The sequence below is a fragment of the Somniosus microcephalus genome, chromosome 11 (assembly GCF_052327205.1).
Source record: "Somniosus microcephalus isolate GS21.2 chromosome 11, FLI_Smic_1.0, whole genome shotgun sequence".
NCBI lineage: Eukaryota > Metazoa > Chordata > Chondrichthyes > Squaliformes > Somniosidae > Somniosus > Somniosus microcephalus.
Genome location: NC_140997.1, coordinates 187,680,344 through 187,706,624, shown reverse-complemented (window position 1 = coordinate 187,706,624; position 26,281 = coordinate 187,680,344). Strand labels below are relative to the sequence as shown.

At 45.4% G+C, this 26,281-nt stretch overlaps 1 protein-coding gene across 15 annotated transcripts in view; it reads right to left on the bottom strand.

Annotated features, from left to right (window-relative positions):
* cadpsa (Ca2+-dependent activator protein for secretion a) overlaps window positions 1-26,281 on the bottom strand; it is a 583,962-nt gene that overhangs the window by 288,970 nt on the left and 268,711 nt on the right. For all 15 annotated transcript variants that reach the window (XM_086001517.1, XM_086001514.1, XM_086001512.1 and 12 more), the window contains exon 7: window positions 2,747-2,858. In XM_086001517.1, coding sequence (XP_085857643.1) covers window positions 2,747-2,858 — 112 coding nt within the window. The remainder of the gene's footprint in view (window positions 1-2,746; window positions 2,859-26,281) is intronic.

Genomic DNA, 26,281 nt, shown 5'->3' with positions numbered 1-26,281 from the left:
AATGGGAGGTGCAAATCAACCGAATTTAGCCCCCCTTGATGTACATAAAGCATTTTCTTCTAAAGATATTTATTGACCACCCATGTCATTGCTCGTGGATATAATACTCGTTAATTTTTTCTGAATTCTCCCCATCATTTTGTTTGTCTTCTACTTTTTCCGTCTTTCTCTATCTTTATCTTCTCTCTGTATGCCTCACACACTTTCTTTCATTCTTGTCTATAATACATATCATCTTCAGGGTATATTGGGAATCACAATTGCTGACGTTTGTATTCTAAATCTTTACGGCAAAACTTCACTGTCATTTTGCTGTTTCTTTCCTTTTTAGTTAATGTTACAGAATTCTAATACAGGTAGACTATCCTTTATCCGAAAACCTCGGGACCAGCCGAGTTTCGGATAAAGGAGAATTTCGGATTTCAGAAGGTGGGTCGGCGGGGGTCCGCGGGGGGGTCGTGCGCATGACTTACGCTGACGCTCAGCGTAAGTCAGTCGGGGTCGGCGGGGGTCGGGGCCGGCGGGGTCCGCAGGGGGGTCGGCGGTTGTCGGGGCTGGCGGGGTCGGCGGTTGTCGGGGCCGGCGGGGTCCGCGGGGGGGTCGGCGGTTGTCGGGGCTGGCGGGGTCGGCGGTTGTCGGGGCTGGCGGGGTCCGCGGGGGGGATCGGCGGTTGTCGGGGCCGGCGGGGTCCGCGGGGGGGTCGGCGGTTGTCGGGGCTGGCGGGGTCGGCGGTTGTCGGGGCCGGCGGGGTCCGCGGGGGGGTCGGCGGTTGTCGGGGCTGGCGGGGTCCGCGGGGGGGTCGGCGGGGGGGGATCGGCGGTTGTCGGGGCCGGCGGGGTCCGCGGGGGGGTCGGCGGTTGTCGGGGCTGGCGGGGTCGGAGGTTGTCGGGGCCGGCGGGGTCCGCGGGGGGGTCGGCGGTTGTCGGGGCCGGCGGGGTCCACGGGGGGGTCGCCGGTTGTCGGGGCTGGCGGGGTCGGCGGTTGTCGGGGCCGGCGGGGTCCGCGGGGGGGTCGGCGGTTGTCGGGGCCGGCGGGCTCCGCGGGGGGGTCGGCGGTTGTCGGGGCCGGCGGGGTCCGCGGGGGGGTCGGCGGTTGTCGGGGCTGGCGGGGTCGGCGGTTGTCGGGGCCGGCGGGGTCTGCGGGGGGGTCGGCGGGGGGTCGTGTGCACGACTTACCCTTTATCCGAACTTCCGAAACCGGAACCCTCTAAAAACCGAAGGTTTTTTCATTCGTACGCAGGACTTACGCTGAACGAAAAAACCTTCGGTTTTTAGAGGGTTTCGGTTTTCGGAAGTCCGGATAAAGGGTAGTCTACCTGTACGTGGGTTGGAATTTGCCAAGTTATCACTACTTGCCTTTTGGAATAAATAGAACTTATCAAACTTAAGGGCCGATTTTAACACCCCTTCCACCCCCCGCCAACTCAACAAGAATGGGGTGTGCAGTGGGGAGTGGGGTTTAAAAGCGGGGCAAGCGTGCCATTCACCTTTTTTGTAGCGCACTTCCGCTCCATGGTAATTTAACAGGCGAGTTTTGGGCAGTATTTGGGCAGGCAGGCAAGGACCTCATAAATAAGTAAAAGTCGAGCTCCTATAACATAAATAGGCCCCCTACGTGATTCTAACACACAGTTGCACATTCAGCGCCCAGTGCCAGCCTCACCAGGGAAAACTGGCGTCAAAGCAGAGCAGGTCCAGAAGAAGGCCAAGAAGATAATTTTGAAAACAATTATGTTTCCTTGAGGGCCAGGAGGAACAGGAGTGCTCCTCTGGGCCCCACAAGGAAACCTTGGGACTCCATAGCCCTGTGATTCCCTCCTCCGCTGACTTCCATCACCTTTGGAGTTCCCCCAAAGTACTTACCTGACTGCCGGGGTCTGTTCACATGCATCCCTGGTGACAACATGCTGCCACCCAAAACCCTGCTCCTGCCCGCTGGCCAAGGAGTGATTACTGTTGGGATTGGGCAGGAGACTCACCAGCGCTATGGACAAGAGGCCTGGGACTTAAAATGATTTCGGCCTCATTCCAGCGGGGCAGCACTCATGCCCCGAGTTGAAATCGGAGCTTTAGCTTCATTTTTGTAAGCCATTTGTTTAGTCAATATATAAAGTTCGAAATGTTGCTACTTGAGTTCTACAATTCATAAGATGTATTCCAGTGGTACATTTTACAGTGAATTAAAATCGAGCCAACATTGATTCTATGTATTATTTTCCAATGTCCTTTAGCATTGCAGAGACGAGACAGCAGTTGTGCGGGCAGGGCTCGAGGCAGGTGGAAAACTCTCCTGATATCGGAGGCATGAGGCCCGGGGTATTTTAAAGACAAATCTCAAGTCTGGTTTAGTAGATGATGTGCAACGAATCACAAAGTAATGAGTGAAAGGCTCTCATATACAGAGTAGAATACGCTTGCGTTAGGGGATGAACAGGCATACGAGTGGCAGATTTACTGGCTACCAGCTGCAATGTTCAGTATTATACTGATCTCAGCACAGAAGATCAGTCCCTTATACAAGATCCACCCAATGTTTTCCAATCAAGATGTTTTTAAGAGCCTAGGAAATAAAAGCAGCTCTACTTGTTTGTTATTTTCGAAGGGAGCTTTGGTCAGTGATATGTCATGAGTGTGCTATAGGGATTGAAAACCACTTCTTTGGCAGCAGACTCTAAATGCAATCAGTACAGACTTGGCACTGGTTCACTTGCATAAATCATTCATTGCAGGAAGTAAGAAGCACTTACCCGCCCGAGCTCTTTGTCCTCCAGAGCCAACACGCCAGTGCTCTCTGTGAAGAGTTTCACCTTTACTGCAGGAAGTGGGTGTGTGCTGGTAAAGTCACCTTGGGTACCCCAGCTGGAGAAAAGAAACCATTGCAGAAATGGTAAATTTAGTCTCTTTTAAATACCAGATTTCCAAATCAAGCAACTAATCAGCCTTTGACATACTGAAGTTTAATCTATAGTTTTAAAATCAGAAGTTGGGCTTCGAAATAACAAAATGCTAAGCTCATCCACAAACAGAATTTATTTTCATTAAAAAGCGCCCTCACAGAAAATGCTAATTGCAAAATGTCTAGATTGTTCAGAATTGAAAGCTAAGGTTTACTGCACAGCTGGAGAATGAAATCGAGTTAAATCAGGAAAGGTCATATGGAATAAAGTGAAAGAGAATTGCTCTAAGCACAGCAGGTAACTGTCACAACATTTAAGCCTAAAACAGGCGTGCGCAGAGTCACAGCAAAGTAGGGAGGAGAAACATTCGACACTCCCCTAAAACATACTGGCTCCATTCTGACAGAATTAGGTACTGTGATGTAGCCTCTATGCTTGCTAGTTAGGATACGTGAAAAAGCTTGTGAAGAGACAGTGGCGGGGGGGGGGGGGGGGGGTGCGAAGAAAGAGAAGTGGTGATGCCAATCTAGGTAAACAACATTAACCGCATAATTCTGTAAATGGCTCTGTCAAGAATATTGCACCCACATATTGATGGTGACTTATTTGCTTTCCTGGCCTTTATTTTCTCTCATCTCTAACCAAATCCCAGTTGCACCGTAAATATTTGTGAAGTGCAAATTCAGAAAATAGAAGCAGATCATCACAGAAATAACCAACTGAAAATACACACTGCTGCTTGAGCATCTGAAAAGGTCACAAATCCGGAAACACTATTTCATGCTACAGTATCATGAAACCTGTCCTTTGTAGTCTTGGTACTTGTCGAATTCTGCCAACCCGATTCAGAGATAAGCCTTTACATATACTTTCCCTTTGGTACGAACATTCATTAAGGCTCAACAGCAAAAGCTTATGAGATTCCTGACCCTGCTCCACCTCCCTTCATTCAATGTACAACTGCATCTCTCTCGCTTCAATACAAGCTTTTTTTTAACTTCATTGTTTTCTTTGGGTTTTGCCATAGAGGCTGAGATCCTATATTCCTTGTGCAGTGTAAGGACTCCTGAAATGTTAACTGCACCTAGACAGTAGGATAATATCCTATTTCACTGTATAGTGGTCTAATATTTGTCACCTCTAATTAAAGACTTTCTTAAGCTCCTCCACATCAAACATCTGACCAACAAGGTAAGTGTTTTCTCATTATTACTGTGCATTGAGAATAGATTATCTAATAGAAATAGGATGAACCTTTTATGGGTCTTCTTTTCTATGTGCAAGGGCTTGTCACATGGAAAACAGACCGTGGTCTGCACCCAGGCTATTTCTATACATGCAAATTGTCAGTGTTTTAAGCTTACCCCATGGGCTGAAACTTAACTCCCAAAAATGGGTGGATTGGGGTTGTGTCACAGGTTAAAATACAAAAAATCTGGAACAGGAACCGAACCCACCCACTCCCGGTTTTAACGGAGGTGGGACAAGGGGCGGGTGACCAATCCGCTCGCGGGAACCGGGTTGGTCATTTACATATTATAATAAGGCTGCTTGCCTTCATTGTAACTTTGATTCTATCTTTAACCACAGGCAGCCGGGTTTTTCCGGGCCTCGGGAAACTCGGCAGCTCAAAGCAAGTGAGAAGGGCTGACCCCATGAGGTAAGTGCCTTTACAGCACTGCTTGTGGGCCAGGAGGAGCAGGAGTGCTTCTTCCAGGCCCAACAAGCTACCCAGTAAATACCCTACCCCCGCGATCAGTCTGCCCCCCCCCCTTCAACCACCATCGGATATCCCCCCTCCTCCCCCCCACAATTGGGGCCCCCCCCCGACCGCCATCAGACATCCCCCCTTCCCCCCCCAACAATCCAGACCCGTCCCTCCTCTCCCCCCCCCCCCATGATCTCTCTCACCCCCCTAATACACCTACCTGCCCTCATAGGCTTCAGCCTTGTGAAGCAAGCTTCCCACCTGAAAGGCCTCCAGCCTGTCAATCAGAAACCCCACGTAAAAGAGCCCTGCAGTTAGATTCTGCAAGACATCTGGGAAATCTGTTCTTCCATGTTTCCTGAACTCACAACAGCTCGCCCCTGCCCCCGCGCCCCACCGCCCCCCCCCCAGGCTAAAATCCAGCCCATTTGACAGCTTTAGAGTTTTACAATCACAGTCAACTTTTGCCACTGGGATTGGAGGTGGTCAATATTAACTAGTCACTTCAGTTGGAGGGTAGGATTTTTGGCAGAGAGTTTTCTAAGCAAGGTAGACTTGTGTTTTCACATTTGAAAACTGAACCTTCCTGTAAAGTTGTATTGCAATCTGTCCAACTACTTTTATTTTCATAATTAAAATATTTGTAAACCAACCAGGATAAATTACTTTTGGCTTGAAAGGCCAACATAGGTAAGACATTTTGGTAAGAAAAATAAGAACGTCACATATTACTTGGAAAATAAGAATCTCAATGGGGTAGGGGAGCAAAGGGATCTGGGAGTACAAATACACAAATCACTAAAAATTGCAACATAGGTTAACAAGGCCACAACAAAAGAAAACCAAGCACTCGGGTGTATTTCTAAAGGGATAGAATTGAAAAGTAGTGAAGTTAAGCCAAACTTGTATTGAACCTTGGTTTGACCACACTTGGGAGTACTGTGTGCAGTTCTGGTCGCCATATTATAAAAAGGATATAGAGGCACTGGAGAGGGTGCAAAAAAGAGTTACAAGGATGATGCCCGAACTGTGAGGTTATACCTATTAGGAAAGGAATAACAGGCTGGGTCTCCTTTCTCTTGAAAAGTGACCTAATAGAGGTCTTTAAAATTATGAAAGGTTTTGATAGAGTAGAGTAGACAAAGAAAGAGTGTTTCCACTAGTGGGGAAGAGCATAACTAGAGGCCATCAATATAAGATAGTCACCAAGAAATCAAATAAAGAATTCAGAAGCAACTTCTTTACCCAGAGAGTGATGAGAATGTGAACTCGCTACCACAGGGAGTGGTTGAAGGTAATAGTACAGATGCAGCTAAGGGGAGGCTAGATAAGTATATGAGGGAGAAGGGAATAGAGGGTTAAGCTGATAAGAGTTAGATGAGGAAAGACGGGAGGAGGCTCGAGTGGAGCTTAAGCACCGGCACGGACTGGTTGGGCTGAATGGCCTGCTTCTGTGCTGTATATCCTATGTAAAGACAGAATTACAGTAGGTTCCAAAATGAATCAAATAACGTGTCAAGAATCAAAATTTTCTGATGACTCGGCCCCAAGTAATAAATCCTGTACTTTCAGTGCTCACATCCACCTTCAGTAACTTCTAAATCAACTACTGCTAAAAACTGTGCACTTTAGTTTTTATCTCCTGCAATAAAAGGTGATCAAATGTTGGTCAGACCTGCAGTGTATTTACAGGAAGCCTATGTGCCTGCTGTATATTTTGTCTAACTCACTCTGTCGTTTCATCTGTTATAAGTCTTGTATTCAAGCTTTTTTCAGGGTTGGCTTTTGCTAGTTTTTCAAGTTGGTATGGATAGATTTTCTGCTACACATTTGGACCCATATTTTTAAATCCATTGCTGGCAGAGATGAAGGATTTTTTTTCCACAGCAAATGGTGAATCCTGCTTGAGAGTTAACAGTGAATGTTGGGCTGGAGACAAGCCTGCAACTTTCCTCGGTTTTCTTTCTAAAATAGGAACTTTGTGGGTGACTTTTAAATGCCGGTCGCCCATTTCTCGCCTGAAAGACGGGCGGCCTGTAATTGAATAGTGGAGTGGGGTGTGGCACCTCAGGCCCCAAGGCCCGTCCGATGCAATTTTCAGGCGGGTTTGAAATGGGTGAGCAGCCTGCCCACCTGAAACAAGCAGGGGCTGCATAAATATGCAAATCAGACTGCTGCATCAGCTGTAATTTTCAGGTACAAATGGGCAGAATGTGTGCCGCGTCCGCTCTGCCCATTTGTACCAGGCATTGAGTGGCCTATCCAGGGGTCCTTAGAGTGCTCCTCCTGGGCCCCCCAAAAAGTTCAGCCCACTGCTGGCCCATTGACTGTACTCCCCATGGATTGTCCCCCCAACCCACCAGCAGGCTCAGCTTGGGAGCCAGCCAACATTCCCCCCGCCCCCACTGCCGTGGGGCTTGTCAGTGGCATGTCAGTGAGGCCCGAAAATGGTTCAGGCCGCAGGCCTCCATTTCACTGACTTCAAGCCTGTTTCGGCAGAAGTCGAAGATTGACCCATTTAAGTTCACAGATGTTGTGTATGTACCTTTAAGGGAATAACTGGTCTTAGACTGCAGTACTGGCAGTGACCACCCCTGTATAAAAGGCCCGAGCAGGCTTCTGTAGTTTCAGTTTCAAGCTGCCTCTTGTTCAGTAAAGTACCTGTTAAACTGTTCTCCCGAAGTCCGTGTATTATTGAGGCGCGGACTTTACAGTGGCAACGAGTAAGTTCGAACTCACCTGCAGTGTGGCATCATCTCACGGGGATCTCGCCTGAAAGGAAGGTCCTGGAAGGTCGTAGTCTGAGAAAAGGGCGTCGACCGAGGGCAACCGCCCAAAGAATCCATCGGTGTTTGGAGAATTGCGGGAGAGACTGTGGTTCCAGCGAATCGTGCTGGTAGCAGGTAGCGCGCTGACCCTTCCGGACTGCGGCGGGCTCAAGCTCGATCGAGCGGCTCTACAAATCGGGCCGCGCAGCATCGCCGGGAAAAGAAAAGAGAGAGGGTGGAGCGCACAGGGCGTGGTCGGTGCTCGAGAACAGGACAGCGGAGAGAAACTAAACGGAGGGGAAGGAAAGCGAGGCGCGCCGAAGCTGCAGGTCGCCGCCATTACCCCGTAGAACGCTAGGAGCAGCGTGGCAGTAAGGGGAAGAAGTAAAAGCACGGGAGGCGCCATTTTATCCCGTTGGGGAAGAAGCAAAAGCGCGGGAGGCGCCATTTTATTCCATTGGGGAAGAAGCAAAAGCGCGGGAGGCGCCATTTTAAATCGCCCAAGATGCCGAAAAGTGGCAGTATCACTGCTTTCGACAACGAGGTAGAAGACTGGACCACGTATGTGGAAAGAATTGAAGTGTACTGCAAGGCAAATGAGGTGGCCGATGGAAAGAGGGCGTCGGTATTATTAAATCTGATGGGTGCGAGTACGTACGGCCTATTGCGGAATTTAATTACCCCAGCTAAACCAATGGAGAAAAGTTTTGAGGAGATTGTTCATATCTTACAGGAACACCTAAGCCCTACACCACTGCTGATAGCAGAAAGATTCAAGTTCCATAAAAGAAACCAGCACAAAGATGAGAGCAATGCTGACTATCTTACGGAACTACGCAAGTTATCGAAGCACTGCCAGTTCGGAGCAGGACTGGCAGACACCTTACGGGATAAGTTTGTCTGCGGGCTCCAGAGTGAAGGAACCCAGAAACGACTACTTTCAAAAAAGGACCTGACGCTAGAACAGGCTTTCAGCGTGGCAGTATCCTATGAAGCAGCAGCACGGGGAGCTGCGGAAATACAACAGAAACCACAAGAATACAGCGCTAACTAAATGGCGTATGGAGCCGAAAAGTGCTATCGCTGCGGCAGAACAACCCATGAGCAGAAGGACTGCTGGTTTAAAGACAAAATATGCAGGCAATGCGGGAAAATGGGACATATAGCAAGAGTCTGCAGGTCGGGAAAGAAGACCAACACGACAAGAACTACTAAGGAACAGTACAGGAAAGTAAAGAAACTGACAGATAGTAGTTCAGAAGATCAGGAGAGTGATAAGGACTCCGGAAGCAGGCGACTAAGTTGTTTAAAGCTACACAACGTGATTGCAAAAGAAGATCACCGAACCATTTGGGTCACCCTCATGATAGCAGGGTCCCCAGTGAAGATGGAATTGGACACAGGATCAGCCCTAACTGTCATGAATCGACGAGACTATGAGCGGCTATTCTCACACATACCCTTAAAGGACACGTCCATTGTATTGAAGACATACACGGGGCAAAAGGTCTACCCCAGAGGAAAAATAAGGGTGCCAGTTGAATATAATGGAAAGGAAACACAGAAACTATACATGTATATACTACGAGATGGAGGACCACCATTATTGGGACGTGAATGGATCCGAAGACTACAATTGGATTGGCATTCCATTCTGGCACTAACTGTGACTGACAAAAAAGATGATGACGTCGCACCTGGACGTCTGTCACAAATTCTGTCTGATGCGGAAGAGGTGTTCCAACAAGGACTTGGGACTCTAAAAGGAGTAAAGGCAACCATAAAGATTGAGGATAACGCAACCCCAAAATTTTTCAAGGCCAGACCGGTGCCATACGCGATACGCCCAGCTGTGGAAGCTGAACTGGAGAGTCTGGAGCGTTCGGGGGTGCTGTCTAAGGTGGACTGGAGCGAGTGGGCCACACCCATCGTTCCTGTAATGAAGAAAGCATTGAGCAGCACGCCTGGGGAGCCAAGGAAGGTTCGCATCCGTGGGGACTTCAAGGTGACTGTGAACCCAGTCCTGCACACAGTACAGTATCCGCTTCCGCGGATAGAAGATATTTTCGCCTCACTATCTGGAGGGAAACGTTTTACAAAGATTGGCCTGGCTCAAGCGTATCTACAAATGGAGGTGGAAGAAGCATCTAGGAAATACCTCACGATAAACACTCACAAAGGCCTTTACCAGTACAATCGACTGGTATTTGGGGTAGCATCGGCCCCGGCTATGTGGCAGAGGGCAATGGAACAAGTCCTGCAAGGGATCCCGGGGACCCAGTGTTATTTGGACGACATCCTGGTTACGGGCGAAAATGACAATGAACACCTTGCCAACCTGGAACAGGTGCTCACGAGATTGCAGGAATATGGGCTACGAGCCAACCGTCCCAAATGCGAGTTCTTCAGGAGACAAATCTCGTATTGTGGCCACATGATTGATGAGGAAGGGTTGCATAAGTCGCCGGACAAGATTGAGGCTGTAGTCAAGGCTCCAGCACCAGAAAATGTGTCGCAACTGAGGTCGTTCCTCGGGTTGGTGAACTACTACCATAAGTTCTTGCCGAATTTATCTACAATTCTGCACCCACTGAACGCCCTCCTTCAAACTGGTGTAACATGGAAATGGAGTGATGAGTGTAAGCGTGCCTTTCAGGAATGTAAATGTCAAATCACTTCAAAAGAAGTATTGGCCCACTACAACCCAACACTACCGATTCGGTTGGCATGTGATGCGTCACCTTACGGCATTGGAGCGGTGCTGTCACACAAATTCCGTGACGGTTCAGAGAGGCCAATAGCCTTTGCATCGCGCTCACTAACCTCAGCCGAGCGTAACTATGCCCAGATTGACAGGGAGGCCCTCAGCCTGGTGTGGGGGGTGAAGAAGTTCAATCACTATCTGCACGGGCAGAAATTCACCCTACTGACTGACCATCAACCCCTGGTCTCAATTTTTAACCCAAGAAGGGCGTTCCGGTGATGACGGCGCAATGGCTGCAAAGATGGTCACTTTTTCCAGGGGCACATCAGTATGACATAGAGTACAAAGTACAAAACAACATGGAAACGCTGATGGGCTGTCGCGCCCACCGTTGCCTACAGCGGAAGAAGCACCTGCAGTGGACCCTGTGGAGATATTCCATGCGACAGTCGAATGTTTGCCTGTTACAAACGCAAGTATTGAGAAGGAAACCCGAAATGACCCGACACTCTCTCGGGTCTATGATTTGACGGTGAAGGGATGGCCAACATATGGCGACTCACTGTTGCCAGCATTCTCGCCAAGGAGGGAACAGCTGTCAGTGTGCCGGGGAACCTTGATGTGTGGATCCCGAGTGGTAATTCCACCCAAGTTGAGAAATAGAGTACTCAATGAGCTTCACGAGGGTCATCTGGGAGGGGTAAAAATGAAGAGCCTAGCCAGGGCGTTTGTGTGGTGGCCGGGAATCGATAAAGAAATCGAGGATATGACCAAGAGATGCACAGGATGCCAGAAGGTCCAAAACGCTCCACCACAGGCCCCGCTACATCCATGGGAGTGGCCCTCATCTCCATGGCAACGGGTACACATTGATTTTGCTGGTCCATTTATGGACTCAATGGCCTAGAAATTCACTGGCCTTAGCGCCGCTTTTGAGGCGCTAGAGGGCCTAGCGGCGAAGTTATGGCCAGTTTTGAAATTGACAGGGGCCCTAAATCGGCGTTAGGCCGGTAGCGCTGCGCCGGCACCGATGACGTCATCGGTGTGCGCAGCGTCCCGGTTGCCATGGTAACCCGCCCGAACTCGGAAATTGAGTTGCGGCCGCCTCGCCCGTGGCAGCCGCAAGCAACGTTCTGGCAGAGGTGCCTTACAGAACGTTGCGCCGGCGCATTAAAGGCCCCGCGGCGGCCGGCCGCTTTCCCGCCGCCCGCCTGGCCGCAGCTCCCTCCCCGGACTTCCCCCCCCCCCCCCCCCCGGAACAGAAGCAAGCCCGGCACTTGTCCGAGGTGCCGGGCTCATTTTTAAAAAGATTATCGCGGGCCGCGGCCGGGTGCAGGCAGCTCCTCCTTAAGGGAAGGAGGAGGCCTGCACTTCCCGAACCTGCCGCACCGCAGCAGGCGCCGCAGCGCCGGAATAGCGCTGGAATTCAGCGCATAGCGCCAGTTTTCAGGCGCTAACAGCTTTCAGCAGCGCCGGCAGCCGTTTGGGCGCAGAAGTAGTGAATTTTTGGCCCGCCCAGCGCGACTTAGCTCCGGCACTAACTTCCGGCGCTAAAGCCGTCGCTGCGCCAAAACCCAATTTCTAGGCCAATGTTTCTAATCGCTGTGGACGCCCATTCAAAATGGCCAGAGGTCTTTAAAATGTCCTCCACCACCACGGAGAAAACTATTGCAGTCCTAAGGACCATTTTCGCCAGGAATGGGTTGCCAGAACAGATCTGTTCCGACAATGGCCCACAGTTTGTGTCTGAGGATTTCCGGAGGTTCCTGAAGAATAATGGGGTGAAACATTACACATCTGCCCCATATCATCCAGCCACAAATGGATTGGCTGAGAGGTTTGTTCAGACCTTTAAAAAGGCCATAAAGGCAATGTATAATGACGACATACCACTGCAACACAAGGTGGATAACTTCCTGTTTGCTTACCGGAATGCGACACATGCAGTAACCAACCAAACTCCAGCCGTACTGTTTTTCAACCGGAGACTAAGATGTCGCTTGGATTTGTTCAAACCAAACATAAGACGAGATGTTGAGGATAAGCAGTTCCAGCACATAAATGAGAAGCCAACCAGGAGCTTCAAGATAGGGCAACCAGTCTTGGCCCGCGACTACCGAACAGAAAAATGGCAGCCAGGCACGATATGCACACAGCAGGGACCACTAATGTACACAGTGGACGTTGGAGAGAGCATCGTGAGACGCCATGCTGATCAGATTCTAGAGTCACAGGAACAAGCCAAACCTGTACCACAAGCATGTGCACCTGGTAATGAGCCCGAAGTACAGATTGCGTCTACCTCAGAAGCAGGGGTATTGGAAGCTGACGAACCAACCAATGACAATGAGCCAGAATTGACTCCACCGCCAGAACAGGATACTCGAGAAAGGCGCTATCCAGTCCGGATCAGGAAGCCTCCTCAAAGACTGAACTTATAAATGACTATTTCAGTTGATGTATATATTACTGAGAAAATTGTAATTGTAATTAGTTATTATTTAGTTGTTAAATGAATGTTATGTACTGTTTATCTAAAAGGGGAGGAATTGTTGTGTTTGTACCTTTAAGGGAATAACTGGTCTTAGACTGCAGTACCGGCAGTGACCACCGCTGTATAAAAGGCCCTAGCAGGCTTCTGTAGTTTCAGTTTAAAGCTGCCTCTTGTTCAGTAAAGTACCTGTTAAACTGTTCTCCCGAAGTCCGTGTATTATTGAGGCGTGGACTTTACAACAGAGCTTCGTGCTGGCCTAACATTACTGCATGATTTAAGTGTGGGTTAGGAGTGAACGACAGCTACTGCCTTCCATCTCCAATTCATGTGAAACACCCACAGGTTCATTAAGCTCATGGGCATTCAGTGGGAATGTGTGCAGGTGGCAGCCTGCTGCTGTTTGAGATTAATGAGGCTGTAAGTTTACCTTTGTCCCAGAGATTGGCTCTATTAACACCCACGGTGAAAACAGGATGAGCTTTTTTCTGCATGCAAAATTAGTAAGATACAAGATAATAATAAGGGGCAATAGGTAAAACTACATGCAGTTACTAAGAAAATACAAAAAAAGTACCTTCAGCAGAATTATGCAGCACATAGTTACATCCTACAGATTCAATCGGAAGTTCAAATTAATATATATTTCATATTTTCACTGTTACTAGTTGATCATTAAAAAAAAATCATTCTTGGGGTGTGGGCAACGCTATAAAGGTTGGCATTTATTGCCCATCCCTAGTTGCCCTGGTGGTGAGCCTGTCTTTTTATTTGCAGATTTAAAAAAAACCTGAATTCAAACTCCTACCAAGATGGGACCTGAACTCTGGTTTATTAGTCCAGGTCTCTGGATGACTAGTCCAGTAACGTAACCACTACACTACCGTAATCCTAATAGAACTGATGGGTGAGAATTCATTGCTACTAAACCAGAAGCTTTTAAAATGGAAAACCATCAAACCACAGCATAGTGATTTCTAGGAGCTGTGGCAAGCTCTATGATACCAAGTTTAGTACTGGAATAGGATATTGGCTTTGGCAAAATTTGCTTTCCTGTACATCAACGTGATGGTCTTGTTTAAGAATGACTTTTTGAGATGGTGAGTATGGGAAAATTTGGCTGCTATCTTGCCTATCTGCGTTCGTCCTCCCATAGGCATCACAGCATCACCCACAGCACTTTGTTCCCCTTAGTTTTTTAACCACTGCATTGCGACTAGCACAGAAAAATAATTGAGCACTCTGGGTATGTAGTTTTATTGTCCTGTCCCCAGGTAGTGGCCAAGGTGGAGAGGAAATAAACCCTCTGTGAATCATAAGCAGGATACTAGAGGGTAAGAAAGCATTAATCACATGCATCAGGTGTGCAGAATTTGGTAGTGAAGCCCACCATTGCTTAGTGAGCAGGACAGATGCCACTAGTGAGCAGGACAGACGCCGCTAGTGAGCAGGTCAGACGCCACTAGTGAGCAGGACAGACGCTACTAGTGTGCAGGACAGACGCCACTAGTGAGCAGGACAGACGCCACTAGTCAGCAGGACAGACGCCACTAGTGAGCAGGACAGACGCTACTAGTGAGCAGGACAGACGCCACTAGTGAGCAGGACAGACGCCACTAGTGAGCAGGACAGATGCTACTAGTGAGCAGGACAGATGCTACTAGTGAGCAGGACAGATGCCACTAGTGAGCAGGACAGACGCCATTAGTGAGCAGGACAGACGCTACTAGTGAGCCGGACAGGCGCCACTAGTGAGCAGGACAGACACCACTAGTGAGCAGGACAGATGCCATTAGTGAGCAGGACAGACGCTACTAGTGAGCAGGACAGATGCCACTAGTAAGCAGGACAGACACCACTAGTGAGCAGGACAGACGCCACTAGTGAGCAGGACAGATGCCACTAGTGAGCAGGACAGATGCTACTAGTGAGCAGGACAGGCGCTACATACTCTACAGATTCTGCATGCAAAGGTCATGACTCTGCATTTGGACACACAATTCAAATTTGGTGTGAAATTCAAATCAGATTTGTGCACAAAATTCAGATTGCACTGCCCGATTTGAATTTTTCACTCAAATGCAATTTAAACTCTCCCTACAAATAGGTCCCAACTCTTGACTCTCCACTTGCAAGTTTTGCTCTCAGTGGCTGCAGGATAGCAACTCAAAGAGCATATAGATACAGCTTAAGCTTAAGGCTCAATATCAGATGAGCCTCGGGCCTAATCGTTCAGGTGCAGGGATAAATCCCTCGAAGTCAGAGGCCTGACTTTTCAAACCCCCGCCTGCCACCAGTGAGGCTCCCCTCTCCTGGCAATGCCCTGAAAGTCAAGTTCAATCTCAAGATTGTGTCTGGTTGGCTGATTTCTGGCAGGGTGGTATTGGGGGCGGTACAATTGGCTTCAGTCCCAGGGAAGTGAAAAATTCAGCCAGCGGTCACACTCTTGATTTCTATCTGTGACTATTGCTGGAAAGTGCATATGTGTGAACATATCGGTGAGGGCAGGACTGGAGTTGGCTATAATGCTCTTCATGATCAAATAGCTTAAATGCTCTGATTGGCAGAAACAGTGGAGGAATGGCATAAATGGCTGTTTACACATTTGCGTTGATTTTCCACTGAAGTTATGGCAGGAGATCGCAAGAACACCCGTGGAAATTACTGGCGTCACGGTTTAAGCTTACAAATGAATACGGCCTCTTCAGTGAAGTACCAGAGGACAGCACGTGCCCATGGAACCAGACTCTAGTGGAGAAAAATGGAGCAACAAAAATAATAGAAAATAATAATAATAATAATTCAACTTTATTGTCATTGCACAAGTACATGTGGTTAAAGCACAAATGTTTGACTTTCTTAGTTTTTGATAAGTGACAAGCTAGATGTGCAAATTAAAATACTAAAGTCTGCTACAACAGCCTTTCTTCCAGGGTCAAGGCTGCCTTTAACAATGATGGGAAGAAGCTCCTGTAGGATGAGGCTTTGATCCTGTTTTGTAGCGATTCTGCATGAGAAAATGCAATGGTGTTCCAATGCTTGTTCACATACACGATTTCAGCATTTCAAGGCACAATTCTAGTGCTACAGTGGTTTCTAAAGGAATGCATGATACATAAGCTTCACTTCTGGACCGAGCATGGGTTTCCTGAATGAAATCCACAGAGAGGACTAGAAGAGATCTTACAAAGACAGAGAGAAAGGGGAAAAAAATAGATTGCTGGAAATAGGTTAACAACTACCACGGGGAGATTATTTTGGATGCAGGACAAAATCTTAAAGGGAGTCTGCATGTCTTATAATTGTTTTAACGTATGGAAAGATGGATTAACCAAACTGCAAGCGAAAGGCTGCCATTAACTACCATTACTCAGGCCTCATCATTCCATGGAGATGTGCAGATGGGGGGCTTTAAACTTTAAAAAATCGGAAACCTGAACCCAACCCGCCTCCAACGCTCCCACTTCCTAAATATGTTAATGAGGCTATGTGCCTCAAATTTTACCAGAGTTTCATTTTTAATACCTACAGGCTGGGTTTCCCAGGACTCGGGAAACTCTGCAGCTGGAGGGAGGTGAGAATGGCTGGATCCATCTGGTAAATGCCTTTCCAGCACTGCGTGTGGGCCAGGAGGAGCAGGAGTGCTTCCCCTCTGCCCCTCCCAAGCAAACCTGCTTCCATTCCAGTGATAGGCCTGGCCCCCCCACCACGACCTCCCATCTCCCCAAGACTTCCCATCGGCCTTTCCGATCTCCCCAAGGCCTCCACGATCTCTCCCTCTTCTCCACTGTGGCTGTGGCCTACCAGCGCCGGCCTTCCCGCATGGCAGCCTGACAGCCTTTCAATCTGGCTGGCCGCCGGCCAGGAAATAGAGATAAAAAATATATATGATGGCAGGACCTCCGGGTTTCCTGGCCGCTATGACCTACCCCCCACCCTCGCTCCATCTATGCCTCCCCGTAAATATTTGGGTCTATAAGTCACTGAGCTTAATGCCATTAGTCGGAATTCATGCCTTAGATTTAAAAAGCTAGCTTTTGGCTTTGCATCAGTTATACTGCAGCTAAAGTACAGCATTAGCAGTTTGAGACGACCAAAAGACTGGACTACACCAATGCAAACATGTAATTAACTGAGAAATTAAATAACACACAACAAAACTCAAGTCGCTTGTGGTCCATTTAATACCCATGGAATGGCACAATAAAAGAAGGACAGAGGATTGATACTACCTTACTGTTAAATAGGGTCACATCAGAGGATTTTTTTGGTTAAAATTCAAAAAATTAGCATTTTACAAACATTGAGATGTCACGACATACCATGCTTGTGAAATTTCATCACCACATCCTGATAGCTGAATCATTATGTGTACAGATGAATTGACTCGTAAAATGATGTAACAATACAGCAGCGTATATTTTACAGTCATTAAGGTCAATGGCACTGGAGCAGAACAGGTGCTGGGGAGCCATATATGTTTTGTTAATAAAAATGTTGGAGCATTTGTTTCTTTCTCCCAACTGTGCATAATGTCTACATGGAACCTAAATAGCCAAATGTTCTTTGTTAATTAGCTGGAAAGCCAACTGTAATTGAAGCATTTACAATGCCAGCAGAACAGAATTAACAGAAACAATAGCGAATATGAAAGAAGAGCTCTTGCAATACAAACCTTCATGGGGGTTCAAGCAAGGTCACGGCATCTAAGTAAACTGCCCCATCACAATCAGCATGACAAGTTAAAATGAGTAACAACAGAAAACGCTGGAAAAACTCAGCAGGCCAGACAACATCCATGGAGAGAGAAACAGAGTCGACGTTTGATGATGGGGCTTGGTTTTAAAGCACCACAAATACAGTATTTCATGTCTGAAGTGGTATAAAATGAAAGAAGGAATGTCAGGAAGATCAGAAGATACCAGGAGCAGACTGGCCACACTACTATAATGCACCCAATCACATCTGTAGGTCCTGGTACACCTTTCTGACAATGACCAAGGGGGTTTGGCTTTGCAGGCTCTGGAACAAGTTGGAAATCTGTGCTATCTGTTGGAAGAACACCTGCAGTTGGCCGGCACAATCTGGGCAGCACTGCCCGTGGCAGTTCAGATAACTTCCACCTCAACTCTTTCGCCTTTGCCTCCTTTCAGGCTAGATTAGAGTTCATCTGCAGTATGAGCCAATGTGTTGCCCAAACATGTATCAAACAGATGGCTGATGCATAGGCCAGTATGGCCAACACTTTATTTTCTTTCCCATTGAATAGTAACAGGAGCATGACATGGCTACCCAAAGTAAGCACACCGTTGAATTCACAAAGTACAGGACATTAATGGCAGTCACGTGGCCATCCTGCGGCCCATTCTGTGCGTCTGTTAGTGACCATACATCATACAGTTAAGTTCTGTTAGAATTATTGTATTGGCAAAGCTGTTTGATGATAGGAGTATGTCAAGGACCACTGCAGACCTTTAAATCGTGCTGCAACAAGCTAGTTCCTGCACTTCCCTAACAGCTGAGCTCCTACTCAGGAGTTGTTGATGCTCAGAGCTCGCTCAAAACATTTTAGTGAAGCTGACCATTGAAATGACTGCAATGGGCAGCACTCATGCAATGGTGCTGCACCCTAATTCCAGTCGGGTCCACAAGAATTGGTAAATGTAGGCCATACACTTTTTGCACAACTTTAGATAAACTGTCAATCCCTAGCTATTAGTCAACAGACAGGCAGTCCTCTTAAACCTGGTGAACAGGCTACAATGTCATTTCAGAGTCCTATGAAGAATATGCTGTGTTACTGGAGCAGGTTGTACTTTTCAGAGGCATAAAATATCCAGAAGCTGGGCTAAGCCTTAAAATAAAGAGAATACAGTCAAATTTGCATTTAGTGGTAACTGTAGTGATCATGCGGATGTAGTGCTTGGCACAAGATTTTCAAAAGCACTTTACACTTAATACTGTGTGTGCAGGTCAGTTTGTGTTGGGCTCCCGAGTGGTGGTTATCTGCTGGTCCCATCATTAAGCGCAGTTGCAAATTTCAAAGCAGCGCTACAAAAAGGTTTCCAAATAGCACTACAAAGAGACCAAAGTCCATCTGTTCTGCAATAATGACTCACCATGACAGCTGAGTCACCGTCAGTTTTTAAAACTCCGAACACTTTGAAACCTTTATAAAGTTTTAGGAATGAGGAATACCAGAAGATCATGGGCTACCTGCTTATAGAGGTCATTTGCACTACTTTCTAAACTAACCAATATATGCAGATTCTAATGTAATGCGCCAGCAGCGAGATTTCTGAAGCAAAGGAAAATTAATCTAGGAAACTTTTCAGGGGAGCACGGTTTATAATCTTCACATATTCTGACATTTTTTACTCAGATCTGCACACTTGTTGAAAGTTCAAAGTAAATTAACCCTTCTCTATAACAATTTTTGGTCTACCATGATGTCTTGATGACATCCACCATTTATGGCCCTGTCATTATCGGAGTTCTTGTAAACACCTCCATTATAACATGGTCCTCAGTATTACACGCTCCCTGGGTGGATTCCAATGTTGGCCTTACAGATAAGATGGAGGGGGGTGGGCGGGGTCGGGGGGGGGGGGATGCAAAGAATGAAGTCACTCACTACCCAGAGTTTTAGTCAATATATTTCAAAATGAAGACTAGTTCTGGAAGTTTCTAACATCTAGCTGTATCCATGAAATCATAATATCTAATGCTTCAGTGCAGTACTGAGGGAGTGATGCAGCGTCAGAGGTGCCGTATTTCAGATAAGATGTTTAACCGAGGCCCCATCTGCCCTCTCAGGTGGAAGCACAAGATCCCATGAAGAAGAGCAGGGAGTTCTCCCTGGTGTCCTGGCCAATATTTATCCCTCAACCAACATCACTAAAACAGTATCTGCACATTATCACCTTTGAAACATTGAGCATCGCTCTCTTGGCTCACCCATACTCCCCATGATCCGTTCTCCACCCCTTTGTCACTTCCAGGCTCAATTTTCTGACACCTTCTCAGTCCATCTCCCAAAACTGGAATGTTTCGTTACAGTTCCCATGACAGATGTTAGGCTAACTGGCCTATAGTTTCCTGCTTTCTGTCTCCCTCCTTTCTTAAATAGGGGCGTTACATTTGCGGTTTTCCAATCCGCTGAGACCTCTCCAGAATCCAGGGAATTTTGGTAGATTACAACCAATGCATCCATTATCTCTGCAGCCATTTCTTTTAAGACCCTAGGATGCAGGCCATCAGGTCCAGGGGATTTTTCAGCCTTTAGTCCCATTAGTTTGCCTAGTACTTTTTCTCTAGTGATAGTGATTGTTTTAAGTTCCTCCCTCCCTATCGCCCCTCAATTATCAATTATTATTGGGATGCTTTTAATGTCTTCTACCGTGAAGACCGATACAAAATATTTGTTCAAATCTCTGCCATTTCCCTGTTTCCCATTATTAATTCCCCAGTCTCATTCTCTAAGGGACCAATGTTTACTTTAGTTACTCTCTTCCTTTTTATATACCTGTAGAAGCTCTTACTGTCTGTTTTTATATATTTTGCTAGTTTATTCTCATAATCTATCTTCTCCCTCTTTTTATTTTTTTAGTTATCCTTTGCTGGTTTCTAAAAATTTCCCAATCCTCTGGCCTACCTCTAAGCTTTGCAACATTGTATGCCTTTTCTTTCAATTTGATACCATCCTTAACTTTCTTAGTTAACCACGTTGAGTCTTTCTCACTGGAATAAACCTTTGCTGAGAGTATCTCCTTAAATGTCTGCCACTGCTTATCTACCATCTTACCCTTTAATCTATTTTCCCAGTCCACTTTAGCCAACTCTGTCTTCATACCTTTGTAATTGCCTTTATTTAAGTTTAGGACACTAGTTTCAGACCCAAGTTTTTCACCCTCAAACTGAATTTGAAATTCCTACATACTATGATCACTCTTCCCTAGAGAATCCTTTACAATGAAATCATTAATTAATCCAGTCTCATTACACATTTATAAAATCATAATACAATCAAGCAGAGTCAACATGGTTTTATGAAAGGGAAATCATGCTTGACAATTTTACTAGAGTTCTTTGAGGATGTAACGAGCAGGCTGGATAAAGGGGAACCAGTAGATGTAGTGTATTTGGATTTCCAGAAGGCATTCAATAAGGTGCCACATAAAAAGTTGCTGCACAAGGTAAGAGCTCACGGGGTTGGGGGTAATATATTAGCATGGATAGAGGATTGGCTAACTAACAGAAAACAGAGAGTCGGGATAAATGGGTCATTTTCAGGTTTGTGGGGCCTCGCTGTGCACAAATTGGCCACTGCGTTGCCTACATTACAACTCTTCAAAGCTACTTCATTGGCTGTAAAGTGCTTTGGGATGTCCTGAGGTAATGAAAGGCATGATATAAATGCAAGTCTTTCTTTCTTTCAAACATAAAAATATATTGAACAAAATAAGTTGATTCAGCTCATTGAGCCTGCTCCTTATAGTAATCCAAATGCAATTTGTCTTTTCATGGCCTGTCCCAAAGTCATTTAACCTACTAATGCAGGTGAACAGCCACAGGTAAAACTTGGATAAGATAATATAACAAAAACTTATACTCATATAGTGCCTTTACTGTAGCGAAACATTCCAGTTTTGGGAGACGAAGAGACGAAGGGAGCCTGGAAGTGACAAAGGGGTAGAGAACAGATCATGGGGAATATGGCTGAGCCAAGAGAGTGATGCTCAATGTTTCAAAGGTGAAAATAATCAGCCGTGGTGATGGGCTAGCTATGAAGTTTGAGGTTCAGCTCAGAATTGAGCAGGACACATTTGCGTTCAGCCTGAGCAAGTGGTGGAGAACAGAGATAGAATCGGGGTATGGAGTTTTTTGGCAACAAACAACAAACAAGATAGTATGAACTTTCTCCTTAATCCTGAAGGGAGCTGAGTGAAATTTCATAGAGTTTAATATTGTAACATTATTCAGCCCTGAGTGGTTGCACTCCATGAATATTTCTGTAGGCTTGGCAGGCCAGTAAACATTACATAATTCGTCACTTCTATTTGTACCTATTCTTATAACCTCCGGTGCTGTTCTTAACCAAATATTCTTCCAGCTCCTTTTTTGAAAGAGTCAGTCAATATAACACTAAATGGATTTTGTTGGGAGTCTATTTTGTGATAAGAAAAATAATTGCTCCAATATGACATTATTCTTGGCAATTTTATGCTCTTGTCCTCCAGTCCTGTGATGTCACTTTAACTAATACAAGTTGCTTACAGCTACATTACTAATATTTGTCATGATTAGTTTAAAGGCTAGTGGCCATGATTTGTCAGCTTAGTGTATACAGAAACAGCCATTTCTTGACTCCTGTTTAAAAAAAAAACCCAGAAAAACAGTTTGGTTTTCAGAATTTGTGGATAAAGTAGTGAATAAAGCCAATTGCTGTTAAATTCCATGATCAACTGAATTAGTGGTTAAAGAAGGAAATCAGTTTCTAAATCATGACTTCATGTAACTCGGGATACTGTCATGTGATGTCACTTGCTGCAGTCAGGTCAGGTTTGCTCAGCTGTACTAATGATACCATCTGGCATTTTTTTTGGACCGAAGTATTGAGTGGGAATGATTCCAATTCATGTCTTTGACAGTGTTTACATGAAATGGTATTCTCTCAAATAAAAACCAAAATCAGTGTGGCAAATTCTCTCATTGCTCTTAAATGCAAGGAAAGTAATGAATTGTGAAGTGCTACAGAACGTGTGAAAGTTGGTAAAAGAGTCACGCATAAAACAGCTGAAATAATGAATTTATCTGGCTGCTGTTAGTTTTAAAAGTAACATAACTCTATTGGCTGAAGAGCACCAGACCATATGCCATTACTACGGGTCCAGGCACGTACTACAATCATTAGAATTTCGTAGCACCTTCTCTGAAATAAAAATACTGAATTTCAAGGTCATAAACCTTTGAAAATTATAGTAAATAGCATACGGCAACTTTGTAAACATGGCAATTAATATATCCAAAAATAAAATATCAGGTTAAAAAGAAAATTTCTGTCATTTAAGAATTTAAGAACCTTTCAAGGACTGGATTTAAAGTTGAATGGAACGTGGAATGACATCATTAGTTGCCGTAGCAACAGTCAGCACAGGGCCATGAATCTGTTGAAAAAAAATCTAATTTGTATTCATAAAGAATACACAGCATATGTGCACAGGATTTAAAATCTATGTAGCTGCTAAATTTAGCCAGAATCACATCTAGGTTACTGGTAGGAGACATACTCATCTGTAAAGCTTTTTCAAAGAGGTGTCTGCATAGCTAAAAGGAAACGACATGGTGAAGATCAAATAGAAATACAATTAATTCCCTTTAGGTATTCATTAACATAACTTCACTGTCAATATCTACTATGCATAACAAGGATTTCCTGTCATCATCTCTGACTGATTGATTGATTTTGAGCCTTACTATCTCATTTGTAACTATTTTTGATTTCACAAATTTGCTATTGATCGAATGGGCTCTGTAGCAGCACCAAAACTTATAATTGAAAAATGCAGCTAAATATATTCAGAGACCACCCCCCCCACACTCCCACCCGTGATTTTCAAAGGCCCCTGATCAGGTTAATGGTTACAAACAACAGACAGAATGAGAAGAATTGGAATGCGAGAAACATTTTTGAAGTTTTAGTTTGGTTATATATCTACCTGCACCACAAGTTCAACAAGAACAATCCAGGCAGAAACACAATGGGCCAGATTTTGCCATAGCAGAGCATCTAATGGGGGTCTGCTGTAAATTAGACTTTCCCCTAATGTTCCCACTGAATTTGTTTTGGGTGCGCGGCCCCTTTAATGGCCTGCACAGCCCATTCACAGTTTCGGGAAACTTAACATTGAAGAGGCCGGTCCAAGGCTGTGCGGGACCGGCGGAGAGCTGTGCAGCCGCGTAGCTTATAGGGAATGTTGCTTGCCCCTGCATCCTTCAGCTCAAAATTGTTTTGCCCACAAATTTGCTGAATGTGCGGGCCGATAACGGCGCAGCGAGGAAATAGGGCAACCAACAGGGTATCTCCTTAACCAATCAGATTAAAAGATTAGGAAATAAACAGCAGAAGGACTGAGAAGGAGGGTAAATTAAAGGGGGTGAATTCAATGTCAAATCGGGTACAGAAAGAGAAACAAAGAGAGGGAAAGAAAGACTGGATTAAGAGAGAGAGAAAAAAGAGGCAGAAAGGAAAAGAAAAATAATATAAAATTAAAAATTTGATATTTTAAATCTCCCCAGAAAATTCAAGACCTGAATGAGATTTCACACTTGTAATAGTTTATTTTCAGTGCCAGAGAGGTTGATTGGCAGTAATTAACAATTATGTCGCTAAAAGGGTACTTACGCTAATTACTAACCCTAAATATCTGCGGCGGGTTTAGTTCATATCTATCACGCAAATACAGCAACTTCACGACATTCAATGCAGGTCAATGTTGAGCCAGACAGCGAAATGCCATTTTCGCAAAGCTAACAGTGGAGCTATGCAACTCAGAGACAGTAACTTTTAGATATTTGCATTTAACTGAACATCTGCTCCTCGCCTGAAGCTGCTGTACCATTTACGCATAAATAACGGTGCGTACCATTAGCCTCACCTTTACTTTGACAGCAAGATGTGACCCAGTATAAACAGAAAATGATATTAATCTGTAGCAGGCCAGTCAACATCTGAGAGGTAAAATTTTGGATGAGACCATTCATTACACTGGGGGAGCTAATTGAAGCACTGATCTTCTTTCTCTTTCAGGAACCTGCTACGTATTTCCAGCATTTTCTGTTTTAATTTCAGATTTTCAATAATTGAAGCTTTTCTTTTTAGGTCAGAAACACAGCGTAAGTCTTGGCTTGGCTGATTTTAACAGCCAGGCCTCATTAGCAAGCCGCTTACCGACTTCCTAACCAAAATGGCCGGGAAGTCAGTGGAAAGTGGCTGCCCGACTGTTAAAATCAGGCGGCTCGGGAACCTGGGGGAATGGTCCTTGGCACAAGGTAAGTTACATAGAAATTATGACATGGAAATAAGTCATTCTGCTCTACCAGTCTGCGTTGGTATTTATCCTCCACATGAGCAGTACTCCTACTTCCATGTGCTTGTCCTGTTCCTATATCCTTTTAGTCCTCTTTCACCCAACCACCTATCTAACTTATTCTTAAATCTTGACAAGATCTCTGCTTCAATCACTAACTCCAGTAGTGCATTCCTCACAGCCTCACAACTCTTTAAGAAAGTTTCTTCTGCTTTCTGTCCTAAATCTCTTGCATTTAATTTTATATCTATGACCCCACATTCTAGACGCTACCTAATTTATTTTTAAACTGTTCAAAATATCCCAAAGCACAAACTCTTCAGCGAATTTGCCATTTTCCTTAAACAAATGAATTCCTCTACTCTTTACAATCTTCCTCTGAAGAAAAGGGATTAATGTTGCCCTTTTCATTAGCTTAATTACTTGGTATTATAAGGTACATTAATTCTTTTGAATAACCTATTTGTGACTGCATGTAAACACAGACCAATATGCAAAATAGTTTCAACGTAGAGTTGAAAATATATACTCATTATTATCTGTAATTTAGAAAGCATTTAAGAAAAACACATTACTGTTATCATATATTCATGGATAAAAATTGTTCTTAGCAGACAGTGATGAGGAATTTCAGTCTGCTCCAGTAAACTATATACGTTTGCTACCAACAAAATACATCGATTTGATTTGTTTAGTAAAATAATAGATATTATTGGAAGATAGGAACAGGAGTAGGCCATTCAACCCCTTGAACCTGTTCTGCCATTCAATTAGATGACAGATGATCTGTACATCTACTCCATTTACCCGCCTTTGATGCATATCCCTTGATACCCTTACCTAACAAAAATCTATCAATCTCAGTCTTGAAAATTTCAACTGACCCACAGTATCCACAGCCTTTTGGAAGGAGAGAGTTCCAGATTTCCACTATCCTCTGTGTGAAAAAGTGCTTTGTGATTTCGCTCCAAAGTGGCCCAGCTCTTAATTTTAAAATTTTGCCCCTTTGTTCTGAATTCTGCCATCAGCGGAAATAGGTCCTCTGTATCTAATCCCTTTATCACTTTATAGACTTTAATTAGTTCACCGGTCAGCCGTCTAAAATCAAAGGAATACGAGCCAAGTTTATGCAACCTGTCTTCATAATTTAACCCTTTAATCCCCATCATTCTGGTGAATTTGCGCTCTTCTCCCTCCAAGGCCAATATATCAGTGCCCAAAACTAAACGCCGTACTCCAGATGGGGTCTGACCAAGGCTCTGTCTAACCGAAGCATCACTTTCTCATTTTTGTATTCCAAACCCCTTCCATTAGCCTTTTTGATCATCATCGACGCCCAGGACCCACCTGATGCAATTTTCAGGGCGGCCTATAAATGGCGGGAGGCTGCTTACGTGTGCAGACCCGAGTTGTAGGACCCCAATTTCAATTTTCAGGTACAAATGGCATGCTCTGCCCATTTTTACTGGGCCTAATGAGTGGTCTTTGAAAGGAATCACTAGAGACCGCTCAAAAAACAGGGGAAGAAATTTTTCATTTTTAGTTTTGTGGGGGTCAGAAGGAACAGGAGTGCTCGTCCTAGGCCCTCAAAAGAAACTGTCCCGCTGCCGGCCTGTGTGGGAATT